The sequence below is a fragment of the Colias croceus genome, chromosome 30, assembly GCF_905220415.1.
Source record: "Colias croceus chromosome 30, ilColCroc2.1".
NCBI classification, from domain to species: Eukaryota; Metazoa; Arthropoda; class Insecta; order Lepidoptera; family Pieridae; genus Colias; species Colias croceus.
In genome coordinates this window covers 3,814,500-3,830,634 of record NC_059566.1, presented here as the reverse complement: position 1 = coordinate 3,830,634, position 16,135 = coordinate 3,814,500, and the positions used below count along the sequence as shown (strand labels likewise).

The 16,135-nt window shown below is 34.1% G+C and overlaps 1 protein-coding gene across 4 annotated transcripts in view; it reads left to right on the top strand.

The window, feature by feature from the left end:
* Nucleotides 1-990: 990 nt before the first annotated feature.
* The window catches only part of LOC123704692 (segmentation protein cap'n'collar-like), a 110,078-nt gene continuing 94,933 nt past the window's right edge, over nucleotides 991-16,135 (top strand). For 2 of the 4 annotated variants that reach the window (XM_045653118.1, XM_045653120.1), the window contains exon 1: nucleotides 13,545-13,851. Coding sequence is in view for 2 of the 4 variants with exons in the window: in XM_045653122.1 (XP_045509078.1) it covers nucleotides 10,933-11,013 (81 nt within the window). In the remaining 2 variants the exon portion in view is untranslated. Of the gene's footprint in view, nucleotides 1,194-7,348; nucleotides 7,398-10,926; nucleotides 11,014-13,544; nucleotides 13,852-16,135 lie in introns of those variants that run through there. The other 2 variants (XM_045653122.1, XM_045653123.1) reach the window with 2 other exon arrangements.

The window sequence follows — 16,135 nt, the reverse complement described above, 5'->3', positions numbered from 1 at the left end:
AAGTTAAATATACGCAGTTCTTGTCTCTTAAGATAACAATAATGTAAACAATACAATACATTAAAAGACGAATTCACGATTGTCTCAGAAATAAACAATGTTTACAAAAAAATTATTAGCATCCAGTTTCTTATCACTTATCAGTAACCTTCTACATAACCTAAAGCCGCGTATAGATTAAGCGCGGCAAACCATCGAACATAGGCGCGCGCGGCGGCCGCGCACTATGTAGACGGGATCGCCGCGCGCGGCGACCCGAACATTGCCGCGCTCGAACGTGCCGCGGGGCGATCCGCTCTCTGTCGGTTTTTGAGACCGCATCAAAGGAGCTTCAGTCGTTCGCTCGCGCGCCGTGTGGACGTTTTGTAATTTTGGTAATTCGGCTCGCGCGGCGTATACGTAAAAATAGACAACGAAAAATGCCGTTTACTAATACAATTGTATGGCGCTGATGAATTTTTGTGGAACAGATTTCCTCCCAATACCACAATAAATCGGTAAGGTATGATGCGTGGGTAGAAATCAGTAAAAAAATAGATATACCTATTCCTGACTTGAAAAAGAAAATGACTATACTTTTGGCGTCCTACAGAAGAGATGTTCGTGATGGATCGCCTGCCGCGCGCGGCAACTACGTTCAACTTAAAATATATCTACATATTGGCTCGCGCAGCAAATGATCGTCAACTCTGGTCGAACATTGGCTCGCGCGGCTGCCGCGCTTAATTTATACGCACCTTAACATTTTTGAGTCTGATTTTATTCGAACCTTGAAATTATTTGCCTTTTTTGCTCTACAAAAACCTATTTTTAATGCAAGTTTCAGAAAAGGTATTCCAAAAATCACGACCGCAATTTTTTATTTATATAATAGAAAACGTGTTATCAATAAGCTATCACAGTATCACAATTCACATGCTAAAAATAAATCATACACATTGACGTAATTGCCAGCCAGTCGTTTAGTGTCCGCCATATTGGCACGTCGCTTGTGTGACAAGTATAACCCGGCCGAATTGTGTGTACGCGTTTTCCCGCTGTAGCACACCGTGATACGCGCGTTTCAATTCGGTTGCGTAATACCGAGTCGATTGTTTGTTTTTTGTTTTTTTTTTCGGAATTGCCCCGTGTGTGTCCGTAATCAGACGGAATAAGTGATTTGTGAAGTGTATTGGATTGCGCAATACATCATAGTAAGTATGAATTTGCATGATGTAATCACAATTCTAGGAATTATTCACGATTCTGTACTAAAATTATCTTATTTGCGACTCATTTTTAATCTATATGTTATCGCAATAAGTGATTATTAATTCTACTTTCACTTTTCGCGCGCTTTTAGTTTGAAATGTCACGCAGAAGTTCGACTGGAGGCAGCAAACTTTCGATTGAGGAAAATATTTGCTTTTTTATCATAAACCTTGGACATAAAAAGGTTTTTAAAAATAGTTTTTGTTTATGGCGTGTTGTAAAACATTTATTTATAATCTGGGCTTTAAAATATTAGAATAGAGCAGATTATAATTATTGAATGATCGCGAAAATAATATTTTTATATTCGCAAATAAATGGCGGGAAATTCAAAATATTACTAAAGATTTAACTCTCTCATTTCTAATTATTATTATTTTATGAGTAGTAGTGACAATTTTTTTTTTCAAATCCTATTGAGAATGATGTTAAAATTATTTAAAACGAAATAGCGCCATTTGTGCACATATTCAATGTTGATAGTAAAAATGTTAAAGAATAAATAGGTAAATAAATAATAAACCTATACTATTATAGATACAATGGACGCATTTATAGACAATTATAGACACATTGAATTCAATTTAAATTATTAATAATTCAATTTCACAGGGGTTAGGTTAAACCGCGGCATTGTTATCGGAAAATTCGGTTTTACCTTATTATGTTTGTTATGTACATGTTTAGGTAGGTATAAACTATAGAGTTATTAACCCTACAGTCTAAACTCTAAAGGCAAGGCAAGGCAAGGTACATGGGTAGAGTAGAGTGGTAGAGTAACTTTCCTACTTACTATACTAATATAGACACCACTGGTAGAGCAGAGTACTAAAATTTCGTATAGTATAGCAGCTAAGCAACACGCGCAAGCTACTAGAGTGGTAGAGTAACTATCCTACTTACTACACTAATATAGACACCACTGGTAGAGCAGAGTACTAAAATTTAGTAGAGTAGAGCAGCTAAGCAACACGCGCAAGCTACTAGAGTGGTAGAGTAACTATCCTACTTACTATACTAATATAGACACCACTGGTAGAGCAGAGTACTAAAATTTCGTATAGTAGAGCAGCTAAGCAACACGCGCAAGCTACTAGAGTGGTAGAGTAACTATCCTACTTACTACACTAATATAGACACCACTGGTAGAGCAGAGTACTAAAATTTAGTAGAGTAGAGCAGCTAAGCAACACGCGCAAGCTACTAGAGTGGTAGAGTAACTATCCTACTTACTACACTAATATAGACGCCATTGGTAGAGCAGAGTACTAAAATTTAATAGAGTAGAGCAGCTAAGCAACACGCACAAGCTACTAGAGTGGTAGAGTAACTATCCTACTTACTATACTAATATAGACACCACTGGTAGAGCAGAGTACTAAAATTTCGTATAGTAGAGCAGCTAAGCAACACGCGCAAGCTACTAGAGTGGTAGAGTAACTATCCTACTTACTACACTAATATAGACACCACTGGTAGAGCAGAGTACTAAAATTTAGTAGAGTAGAGCAGCTAAGCAACACGCGCAAGCTACTAGAGTGGTAGAGTAACTATCCTACTTACTACACTAATATAGACGCCATTGGTAGAGCAGAGTACTAAAATTTAATAGAGTAGAGCAGCTAAGCAACACGCACAAGCTACTAGAGTGGTAGAGTAACTATCCTACTTACTATACTAATATAGACACCATTGGTAGAGCAGAGTACTAAAATTTAGTAGAGTAGAGCAGCTAAGCAACACGCGCAAGCTACTAGAGTGGTAGAGTAACTATCCTACTTACTATACTAATATAGACGCCATTGGTAGAGCAGAGTACTAAAATTTAGTAGAGTAGAGCAGCTAAGCAACACGCGCAAGCTACTAGAGTGGTAGAATATAATTTGGTAGAGTAGTTCAAGGTTATTTTTAAGTATATTTAAACTGTCGAGTTTGTTTATATTAAGAAAAGCTTAAATGTCAGTTTTAGGAGTTACTGATAAAGATACTGATAGCATTTAACAATTTGGTTCGTATTTTCATACATTAATTGTAATTCTGATAGATAAGCTAAGCTGAACATCCTATCCTATCCTACACCCTTCTAAAATAAATAAATAAATAAATAAATAAATAAAATCTTTATTTGAATTCATACATATTGGATTGGGGTTCAGGCCCCCTTACTAGGTATAACCTGTATTAAGGGGACCTGTTCCTTCCCTAGTATTGATCCCTTGCATGAATTAAAATAAATGCGAAAGTTTGTGAGGATGTGTGTGTGTTTGTTACTCTTTCACGCAAATACTACTGAACCGATTATAATTAAATTTGGTAAGTATGTAGCTGAAGACCAAAAATAAAATATAGGCTAATTTTAATTTACCCGGAAATCTTAAAAGCAAGGGGAACTATGCGGGTTTTTCTGTCAAAACGCAGGCGAAGCCGCGGGCGGAAGGCTAGTATAGGTACTGCATATTTAACAATTATCGTGTCACAAAGTTTGTAACCAAACCAATTAAAAATATAAAATCATCAAATTATTGTTTTTCCTTGATGTGTACAAAGTTTGAATTAAATCTGTCCGTTTAAATTCAAAATCGAGTCTGAAGGAGTCGGTTACAAACATACAGGGGAAGTTTAAACAAGCGTGCAAAGGTATAATCTACACATATAACAAATATTTTCATTATCTAGCTATTAGATAACACGAACAAAAATGATTTTTTATCTTTACAGAAGTCGCGAATGTAAAATATTTATGTCAATGAAAAATTGGAAAACACCTCAATGTCACAATATACAGATACAACCAGTAGGGAAACTTCTTAAAAACGTTCAAAATGGCGCACGCACACCAGCAAGCGTGTGTACGAGAATCGTAAGGGTATTCTTCCGAAAAATTTAGCAAACAATTTTTGACGTATTTTTTTTTTTGTTTAAGTATTTTTTACGTGATCAGTGTATGCAAAACTATATAAGTCCCTTCGCGCTTAGTATACCGATAGTGGGACACCCTGTATATTCTATTTATTATGTATTTATTTTCATGGCAATATAAAGTGTAGGTAGTTAAATATAATTATTTTAGTCCTATAGCTTGTACCTAATACAAAAGTTTTCCTTATATATTGACGTCAAGCGATGGTATTTTATGAAATAACCTACATTTAGACGATCCGTTATGAATACGTTGAAATAAATGGTCACTAGCATATAAAAAAAAAATATTAAGCTGACCGCCTAACCCCTCTTAACATTAGCCCATACAAACAAACACTTTGATTTATCATATTAGTATTGAAAATAATTTGGTGCGTAACAGGAAAAACATTTGCCACTGTCTGTAATTTCCTCTGACTCATCTCAGTGTTTTAATTTTATTGTTTTTTACAACACATACATGTTGAATACGTGACTTTGCCCATAATCCATATCCTATACTAATATTTTAAAGCTGAAGAGTTTTTTTGTTTGTTTGAACGCGCTAATCTCAGGAACTACTACAATCAAACAAACTCTATATTAGACTATGTTCCAATCTCAGTTCTATGTTCCAATTTCAAAACCCGCATAGTTCCCGTTCCTGTCGGATTTCTGGGATAAAAAGTAAATGTAAAGCCTATGTCTTAATCTGAGTCATCTACCTACATACCAAATTTCATTATATTCAGTTCAGTAGTTTTTAAGTTAAAGAATAATAAACATCCATCGATCCATCCTCACTTTCGTATTTATATAACACTAGGTTTCCACCTGCGTTTTCGCCCGCGCAGTCAAAGAAAAACCCGCATAGTTCCCGTTCCCGTGGGACTTCCGGGATTGCGTCATTTTCCCGGGATAAAAAGTAGCCTATGTCCTTTCTCGGGTATCAAAATATCTCCAGACCTCATGAAAATTGGTTCAGTAGTTTAGGCGTGATTGAGTAACAGACAGACAGACAGAGTTACTTCCGCATTTATAATATTATAGTATGGATTTGCAGCGCAGGATAGGATTCTATAAAAATACGCAAAAATTAAAATCAATATTAGCAAGTTTTTTTTTCCAAGAACCTAACACAAAAATGTCTTCAAGGAATGCTAATATTTTTCCTCAAAAAACTTAATCAATTCAAGATATAAATAAACACACATTAATATGTATTTATTTAAATTGTAAACCGAATCAACGCACTATGAATTTTGTTGAGTCGGAAATAAGGTAGTAGGTAAAATTTAATATTATAGTTCCGACTTCGTTCGAGAACTCATCTATGCTAATATTATAAAGCTGAATAGTTTGTTTGTTTGAACGCGCAAATCTCAAGAGCTACTGGTCCAATTTGAAAAATTCTTTCGGTGTTAGATAGACCACTTATCGAGGAAGGCTATAGGCTATATATCATCACGCTCAGACCAACAGGAGCGGAGCAATGCGGGTAAAACCGCAGGGCGCAGCTAGTGTCTATATTTGATCGGCCGTCATTGTAGATGTTTATTCAGAATCGCCGTTCATTTAAAAACAAAACAAATAAATAACAGCAAAAATTATCTACTTATATAATAATCGTATGATAAAAAAGTTAGCCCTTTTTTTCTAACACATTATTACTATCAGTATTACATAATTGAAACATAAACAATCTTTTTTTAAAACATACCTGTTACATTTCCTTTATAATCTCTTGCTATCTCTTATCAATATTGATAACGGCGCAACCAATTATCTAATACATTAGCGTCATATTCCTGCGCTCTGATTGGTCTATTTTTAACTGGGTAGACAATGATATGATTATTATACAATGTTCGTCTGATACTGATAATTTTTACAATCCATACTAATATTATAAATGCGAAAGTAACTAACTCTGTCTGTCTTTCTGATACTCAATCACGCCTTAACTACTGAACCAATTTGCATGAAATTTGGTATAGAGATATTTTAATACCCGAGAAAGGACATAGGCTACTTTTTACCCCGGGACATAGGATAGGTTTTATCCCGGAAATCCCACGGGAACGGGAACTATGCGGGTTTATCTTTGACTGCGCGAACGAAGCCGCGGGTGGAAAGCTAGTAGTTTAAAAAACAGAACGCTTTAATGAGGTAAACTCATGAAATTATTGTATTGTCAAGATCCGTGATAAGTGTACAAAGTTTTAATTAAATAAAAAAGACAAAAAACAAACATAGGTACATAACAATTATAATTAAAAAAAACATGAGTTATTAATTAGTATTTATATTATTGCATTTCTTTCTTTCTTTCTTTTCTTTCTTTTTCATTTAAATCAAAAGAGCGAATGCTCATTCTAACCCCACTATGTCAAATTCTTTTAATGTAAACGCGTAGAGCATTCTTTCGTTGTTCTTAGTGCGTTCGAAAAGATTCTATGCAATGTTCTAATACTGAACAACACTGAATACGAGTTTTCGTTTACACTAAAAGATCACGGAAGACTGCTCTTGCTCTAGCCTCTTATATGTTCGTTTGATCTCATAGAAATCTAAATATGTAACAAGTTAGATCTAAATGCACCGTATAATATAGGTAGTCAATCAATAAAATTTTAAACAATTTTTCAATTATCTGATAAAGTCTCTGATAGCCTAATTTCATATTTTAAAGATCATTATCGCCTTTTATTTATACAGGGTGTCCCACTATCGGTATATTAAGCGCGAAGGGATTTGTAGTTTTGCATACACTGATCACGTAAAAAATACTCAAACAACAGAATTATGTCAAAAATATTTTGCAAAAATTTTCCTTATAATCAATGTTTTCTTCTCTTACTTCGCGCAGCCGGCATATACAGCTTCGCTAATGTGAGCATTTCGTCTATGAAAACATAATTTTAAAAGATAGCTCACGTGCTGGTGGAAAAGTTAGGCGGGTTGCTTGTCAGGGGTGTACACAAAGAGTTCTAAGAATTCATCTATTTGAAAAAAAATGCGTCTGGAATTTTTTAAGTATTTTTTACGTACTCAGCGTATGCAAAACTATAACCTCCTTTGAGCTTAGTATAACAACGGTGGGACACCCTGTTCATATATACATGTTCCTAATAGACATGTATATTGTATATTGGATATCACTAAAAATATATTATAAATAAATATTTTATTTCAGGTACAACAGGTTTTTGCTAAAACTACATATATAAGAAGATAAATCAAAGGCAAGTACATAGGTTTAAAATTTCAAACATAATCTATACTAATATTATAAAGCTGAAGAGTTTGTTTGTTTGTTTGTTTGTATGTTTGTTTGTTTGTTTGAACGCGCTAATCTCGGGAACTACTGGTCCGATTTGAAAAATTCTTTCGCTGTTAGATAGCCCATTTATCGAGGAAGGTTATAGGCTATGTATCATCACGCTACAACTAACAGGAGAGGAGCCACGGGGGTGAAACCGCGCGGAGCAGCTAGTCCACCAATAATTATAGTCACCGATTCTTGATAAGTGTACAAAGTTTGAATTAAATCTGTCCGTTTAAAGTGGGTCAAAATTAAGTCTAAAAGAGTAATTTACATATATATACATGTCGGTTACATACAAACATACAGGTGAAGATAAGGCCTGTAAAAAAAATGTGTGCGTGTACTAGTGTACACACGTAAGAAGTGAAACGTCTTTATGATCTTATTATTAAAAAAATTTACTATATGCAACTTTACAGAAATACGTCGAATCACGCGTGGCAGGGATAAGAAAAAGATGGCGCGTAACGGAAAAATGTCACGCGTAACGAAAAAATGTTACTCTTTTTTTTCCAACCCCGATAAAGAAGTTTCACTTCAAAAACCTAGTTTTAAAACCGTTAAATATTCCACGCATACTATATACGCCGCTATTGTGAAGTCCGGTTGCCTATGTTTACATAAGGTGTTATTCAAAGGTCACAGACCGAGAGCTAGCTGGGTATTTTAATACTTATTGTGATTATCATAACGAAAAATGAAAAATTATTAATTGACGATAAAATATATGTATGTAAGCTTATCGTTGAAAGCGAGTTCTGCCAGACAACCCAATCGTACATATTATATATTATGATATAACATATCTACCTATATCTATCTACATCTATACTAATATTATAAAGAGGAAAGGCTTGTAATTATGTATGTATATACGTATGTATAGTTTTCACGCATAAACTGCTGGACCGATTTTGATGAAATTTGACACAGACAATCTTTAGACCCTGAAAAGAACATAGACTACCTTTTATTGCGAAATATGTACCACGGGCGAAGCCGGGGCGGACCGCTAGTATTAAAATATTAAAACGAAAGGAAAGGTTTATTCCACCATACACATTTAATAAATACAACACAAGCGTTTCAATATTATAATTATTATCTCTACATATATGTTAGAGCGTGGTTGTATCATGTAGTTTAATACTTATATAATATTTCTTAGACATCTTCCCTCGACAAAAGTCGGTACAAGAATGACTCGCAACTGCAGACGACCGTTATTTATAGGACGATTAAAACAACTATTCGAGTGGTGTGTGTCAGCGGAGGTGTTATTTGTGTTGTTTTGATTGTTATTTTGAATATGACATGAAATATTATTATAATTCTCTAATTAAATGATTGTGAATACTCTTATCTAATTGATTATTGTTAAAATAATTAATTAAGTTAATCAATTGATTTACTTTTAAGATATAATTTTATCGTTAAATTAAACGCGCTATTATATTTATCAAAAATAAGGCGCAGCGTTGTAAGATAAATCATCACTACATAGTATAAAACAAAGTCGCTTTCTCTGTCATTATGTCTCTTTGTATGCGTTAAAATTATTTATTAAAATTAACAAGTTATTAAAGGGGAACTAAATCTGTAATTAATGTCTTTAGAAGTATTTACCAGCCACCTCCCGGACTATAATCAATTGCAAACGTCGTATCACTTTGCTGGTACGTGATTTAAACATTGCAAAATTGACTACACTTATAAAGATTTGTTGCGTGTTATTTTTAAGCGCTTGAATCATTTTAAACTATCTATACTAATATTATGAAGGGGAAGAGTTTATTTGAACACGCTAATCTTACAAAAGATCCTACAAAGATAAACTGATGAATTATTTCCTGAACTATCAAGGTTTCAGAAAATGAGTTTATCTCTATTATCTCTATATAAATAATTAATAAAACAGTAATGTATGACAAACATTTATATATAATGCCTAGCGACGCTCCCAGTAACACCCCCGTGGTTCCGCTCCTGTTGGTCATAGCGTGATGATAAATAGCCTATGCCTTCCTTGATAAATAGGCTATCTAACACCGAAAGAATTTTTCAAATCGGACCAATAGTTCCCGAGATTAGCGCGTTCAAACAAACAAACAAACTTTTCAGCTTTATAATATTAGTATAGATTTCGTCATTATCACGTGAAAGAAATACAGTAAAGTATACTTTGTAAGCGCTTCTAAAAGAAGTTCTAGTTGAAGAACTGTTTGAATTTATAAGTGTAATATGTATGTGTGAAGTCCCATGTCCCCGTAGTGGGGTAAGGGGCAGATGCATACATCTGTTTCAATGATCGATGTTCTTTAGAGACAAGTACGTGATCAGCCTTCTGTGTCCTGCCAGACCGAGACATTTTTTCTTCGTCTCCACCGGGAATCGAACCCAGGTCCCCTCGGTTCTACACGCGTCAACCACTGTACCAAGGAGGCGGTGTAATGTGTATAGATAAAAACAATTTATCATCATTAATATTTGTACAGATAAAAAAATTATGTATAATTATTTTTAGTCTGTACTCCATACAAAAGATCCTGATTACATATATTTTTTAGTATCGTTTCCGTTAGTAGTATAGTACCTACTTAGGTAGTTTTTTTGCACGATATGTACTATAAGTGATATGTTGACGACCTTGTCGGTTTGAATCTAAGCGATATGAATTAAATGTTTATCCGACTGCGTTAAAACGGGTTAGGTTTTTTAATCACATGTATGTGATATACAGTATTATCGCCTGAATACTAAATTTAATGTCAATAAATGTTTTTTTTTATAGTAATTGTTTTGGTTGATTTAAATAAGTCAAATCTTTGTACCTATTCGTAATAAATTTGATTTATTGCTTAACTACTTATTATAATACAAGTGATAACTGCGTTAAAAACAACCGACTTCAAACTTGCACTTGCAAAATTTACAAATACCTACAGACAAAAATGCTCATAAAATAAAAACTACTGGGCCTATCCGAATAAAATTTTTATGGGACCAATTCGACACCATCCCGCATCGAACAAAAAAAAAAACCTGTAAATCGGTTCAGAAACCTCGGAGTAATCGGTGTACATACATAAAAAAAAAAAATATACCGGCCGAATTGATAACCTCCTCCTTTTTTTTGAAGTCGGTTAAAAATTACTATCATATATTTTACTAGATTTCCGCTCGCGGCTTCGCCCGCTTTGTCTTAAACCTAATAAATTACATACATCACTCTATCTATTAAAAAAAACCGCATCAAAATCCGTTGCGTAGTTTTAAAGATTTAAGCATACAAAGGGACATAGGGACAGAGAAAGCGACTTTGCTTTATACTATGTAATGATGCGGTACCTACATATATACATTTTATTCTGACCTTCCTAATAACAGATATAAAACAAAAAAAAAATCGAAATCAATGAAATTAAAATTGAGAATTTTTTTAACAGATAAAAATGGAGGAAGTACTGCCAACGATGAGAAGCTTAAGCCCCGATCCTGTTGCTTTAGCGGCGGTTAATAAAAAATATCATCAGGTATGTATTTAGATAATTACGCTTTTTTTAACATTTTCCTATACTTATCAAAAAAAAAATTAAGGGCCCTCTTCACAATGGACAGCGTTGGCCCAACAAATGATGGTCGATGTTTGCCGCAATTACGGTGTTTATAAACATCTAAATATAAATTACAAAAACGATTACGTACACGCTATTTTTAAGGGCCCACAATGGGCAGCGTTGGCCCAACAAATGATGGTCGATTTTTTCCATTACGGCGATTATAAACAAACATCAATAATGACGGCCGATCATAGACATTTAGGCTCTACACTATCGTGATTGCCTCTACTCGCCCAACGCCGCCCATTGTGAAAAAGGCCCATTATACTTGTAATAAATTTGTGTAAATATAGGTTAGGTTTATCTACATGAAAAAGCGGCAAATACGCAATTAACATTGTTGTAAGATTTAAATCTATGAAAAGCGCGTAAAATTAGTCAAGTAATATTTCGATTTACATCTATTAATTTAATAAATGTTGTAGTTACATATAATGGCATTCATAAAAATAGAAATAGGAACGTAAAATTGTCATGAAAATAATAATATCTATTATCAACCTACATACAGTATACACTTATACTTATACACTATACAGTATACACTTACTACCACAGAACATATAAATATGTTCTGTGCTTACTACCATGGACCAATATACAGGTGTCCCACCGTTCGGTATTCTAAACTCAATGGAGGTTATAGTTTTGCATACGCTGTCATAGAGATAATATGTACTAACGTAGTACATAATATTATCTCTATGTTCGCTGTACGTAAAAAATACTTAAAAAATTCCAGATGCATTTTTTCTATGCTACTACTAAACAACTTACTACTTAACTACAATCCGCATATATTGATATCTACAAGAAAATATAACTACAGAGATGAGCATTTTATTTTATTTGCTATGTAATTTGAAATTATTATCTCCATAATTATTGTTATCACTAACGTTTACATAAGATTTTATACATACCATTTCCATTGGAGATCTTTCCCATTATATCCTTCTTTACACCTTTGTCCTTTTCATTGATTTAAAGTTACGACAAAATATCTTCGTGTGAAAAATTGAGCCGGTTTAAAAAAAGAATATTTCTGCAAAAAAGAAAACATGAAAATAATTACCCTCCTAAAGTATCACAGATAAAATATCAACAGAATGCGACGAAAAAATTAAGAAAAAAAAATTACCTACAGATTATAATATAGCAATTCAAATTTATTTTTCGAACAATTTACTTAGTTACAACTAATAACAATATTTGTTCTTTCAAATAAATATTAAAAAGAAAATAACAAATAGGTATGTATAGCCATGATCTGTTTAACTTCACACTGGCAAAAAGTCTTCGCCAAAAAGGCAACAATCGGCAATTTCCCGCCAAAACATGCTAATTTAGTAACACGGAAATGCAATTTTCTATCTAGACGTCTTGTAGGTATGTTGAAGATATTTTTTTTTTTTAATGTTAGGATTAGGCAAGCATTTGACCATCGCTTCGCCTGATGGAAAGCGACAAGCGTGGTCTAGGATGGAGCATGTATGCCTAATAAGTGTCTATTCACTATTTTATTATGTGAAATACACCTTATTGATTATCTAATTATGACATTTTTTTCACGACCTAACTAATAATAATCCACTTCAATAAAATAAGAATAAAATAGCCAATCTTTTGAATAAGCATGATATGAAAGAGCGTGTGTTTTCTCAAATTTATTATCATTTATCAGCATTTATCAAATGATAATCGGGCCTCGTGTATTATTACTTAAGCAGTAAGCTCTAAATATAAAGATAATGAACTACCTAGGATATAAACATTTTTAAAATTGCAACCCTAGTCGGTTAAAGATCAATATTTAACAAAGATTAAAGTTCAAGGCAGTAGTATGAATGATTAACGACATAATACATCGTGATATTCATTACCTACCTACCCAGTGTATTTGAATTGCAGTTTGCACCATAATTAATGTTTTTACGTCACGTTGTACCTACAATATGACAATTGACAATGCGTATAATATGTATATGTAGTACTTATAATATTATATGGAAAAGTTAGAAGCTCAATTTTACAATCACAGTCAATTGGAATAACCTTGATCTAGTATCTAATCTTTTATCTTTCTGTTTGCAAAAATTTTTATCAGCTCGAAGGCGAGCGCGGAGCGACATCTAGCGCTGTCTGTAATAACTGAAACATTGCCGGTGACATGTTTTCGTTTTAGTTCCACTACTTGACACAAGATGGCGCTGATCACAAAAAATATATATAACTCACGAACGGTACAATAATAGTAAAGTCCGATTTATTCATTCTTCAGAAACAACAAAAAACATATTGTGTATGATTCAGGGATTACCTAATTTTCTTGTGCGAAAACACACGAAATCGCGTCTCTCTATCTAACGTATAGCGTTATCTCGCTCGAACTGTCATCCGGGAATGACGTGTCGTCACTCGTCAGTCGGTTTTAACCAAAGTGAAGTCAGTCGCATATTATATACCGTATAGTGTAATCAAGTTTATTGTTAAAACTTTGAAATTATTGTGAAATTGCGATAACGCAAATAAAACAATTATAATAGTGAACACAGTGATCTATTTAGTGAAACAGTTTGGATCTCATAGTGCTGTGAATTGGATTTGCAGTGATTCTTTAAGTTCATGAAAAGCAGTTGATTTTGCTGTTTTTCCTCTTGTTTTACCTTTATAATGTGTTTTATCCGTTATTGAAAGTAACGGAGCGTAACTTGAGAAATTTATATCTCATCTATCTTGAACAGAGAAACGGTAACGTCGCAAAATACTTTTAACCTCTCTAACTTTAACTACGAGGGTATTGCTAGCCGACAAGTATTTTGGCTGTAATTCATGCAACCATTGCCTTAAAAAATTCTTAATTTAAATGTTTTTTTTATATGTAGAAAAAAAAAAGCATCTAACCGGATTCTTATTGGATTTTTTGTTGTTATAAAAACTTCAAGCATATTTTTACGATATTATCCTTGAATTACTTTACTTTAAAACAATTTTATTTACGTAACGTTAATTATAAAGATCATATTAACAACACAGGTTTTTGTTATGATAATTCATAAATTAATATTAAAAAACTTACTTACACACCGTAATTTAATGTTTAAAGTTATTTATTGTGACTTTAAAACAAAGGAAAACCATTTCATTCTTTGACACTAATCTAAAATACTTTCATTTTTCGAAATCAAGTTTGAATAATTAGTTTATGGGGTTGGCTTTAGTTAACTGCCGCACGAATTTGTTGGAAATATTTATATTGTTAGTTAGCTAGGTAATGTAAGATTGTAATTCCAAAATATTATTGTTAGGAAACTTGTAGTTTTTTAGTTATTAATTTTTAAAGTTAATAATTTTTTGTGCGAAAAAAGCGCATTTATCCGTTTTGTTGTGCAAAAAAAGCGGACCAAGACGTTTCATTTCACTGTACTGTGACTTTGCGCAGCGGCCGGCGAGTGCCAAAAGCGACTTTAGGGCGATTCCCACTCAAACAAAAAAAAAATCTACGTAAGTAGGTTAAAAAACTATTAAACTTTTATTTTTAATATCCAAATAGGTAGCGAGGAGCGAAGCGACGAGCGTGTTAGGTTAACCCTAGAACTGCCGCACGAGCCGAGCGAGCGAAGCGAGCGTGCCGCGGCAGCGGCCGGCGAGTGCCAGAAGCGACTTTAGGGCGATTCCCACTCAAACAAAAAATAAATCTATGTAGGTTAAAAAACTATTAAACTTTTATTTTTAATATCCAAATAGGTAGCGAGGAGCGAAGCGACGAGCGTGTTAGGTTAACCCTAGAACTGCCGCACGAGCCGAGCGAGCGAAGCGAGCGTGCCGCGGCAGCGGCCGGCGAGTGCCAGAAGCGACTTTAGGGCGATTCCCACTCAAACAAAAAATAAATCTATGTAGGTTAAAAAACTATTAAACTTTTATTTTTAATATCCAAATAGGTAGCGAGGAGCGAAGCGACAAGCGTGTTAGGTTAACCCTTGAACTGCCGCACGAGCCGAGCGAGCGAAGCGAGCGTGCCGCGGCAGCGGCCGGCGAGTGCCAGAAGCGACTTTAGGGCGATTCCCACTCAAACAAAAAATAAATCTATGTAGGTTAAAAAACTATTAAACTTTTATTTTTAATATCCAAATAGGTAGCGAGGAGCGAAGCGACGAGCGTGTTAGGTTAACTCTTGAACTGCCACCAGAAGCGACTTTAGGGCGATTCCCACTCAAATAAAAAAACTACGTAGGTTTACACAACTTGTTTGTATTTTATTTATGTATCGTAAATTTTTTGTTATTATCGTCTAATCACTAATGCTTAGTTAAAATGATTTTACACCAATTCCATACATTTTGAGGTTAGAATAGGAAAATTGGTTTTTCTCCAAAACTATTGGTCTCCTAACTTTCCCCTTTTGGGGGGAGGGTCCCCCCCTCCTCCTCCCCCCTCCCCTCCCACAAAAAACCTATAATACGTGCGGCAGTTAACTAAAGAAACCCCAGTTTATGTGTTGTTATACTAATTAGTAAAACTTCACTACTTTTAACTTACTATATTTCTAAAAAGAGTATTAAACTATCCAATTCATAATCAAATCTGAATTTGTTTATGGTTTTGGCTCAACAAACAGCACTTAAATGTGTAGTTTTTAGAAGATTTACATTTTTATTCTTAATCCATAGACATATGAGAATGAAAGTATCTATCTGTTACACTTTCACGACTACACTGCAGAACGGTTTTGAATGAAAATAGTTGTAGGTATGAAACATAGCTACTTATGGCTGCCTTACATGCTACAGTGCACCTGACAGGTTCAGCTGTCTCTATCTGTGTTACAGGTATATCTATCTATATTAAAATACATGTAGGTATTACCTGTAAGACAGATTCACCTGCACAGGTACACCTACATTTAATGAAAATTGTTGTAGGTATGAAACATAGCTACTTATGGCTGCCTTACATGCTACAGTGCACCTGACAGGTTTACCTGTACAGGTATACCTACACAGGTACACTGTATTGTGTGTGAGAATAGACCTGT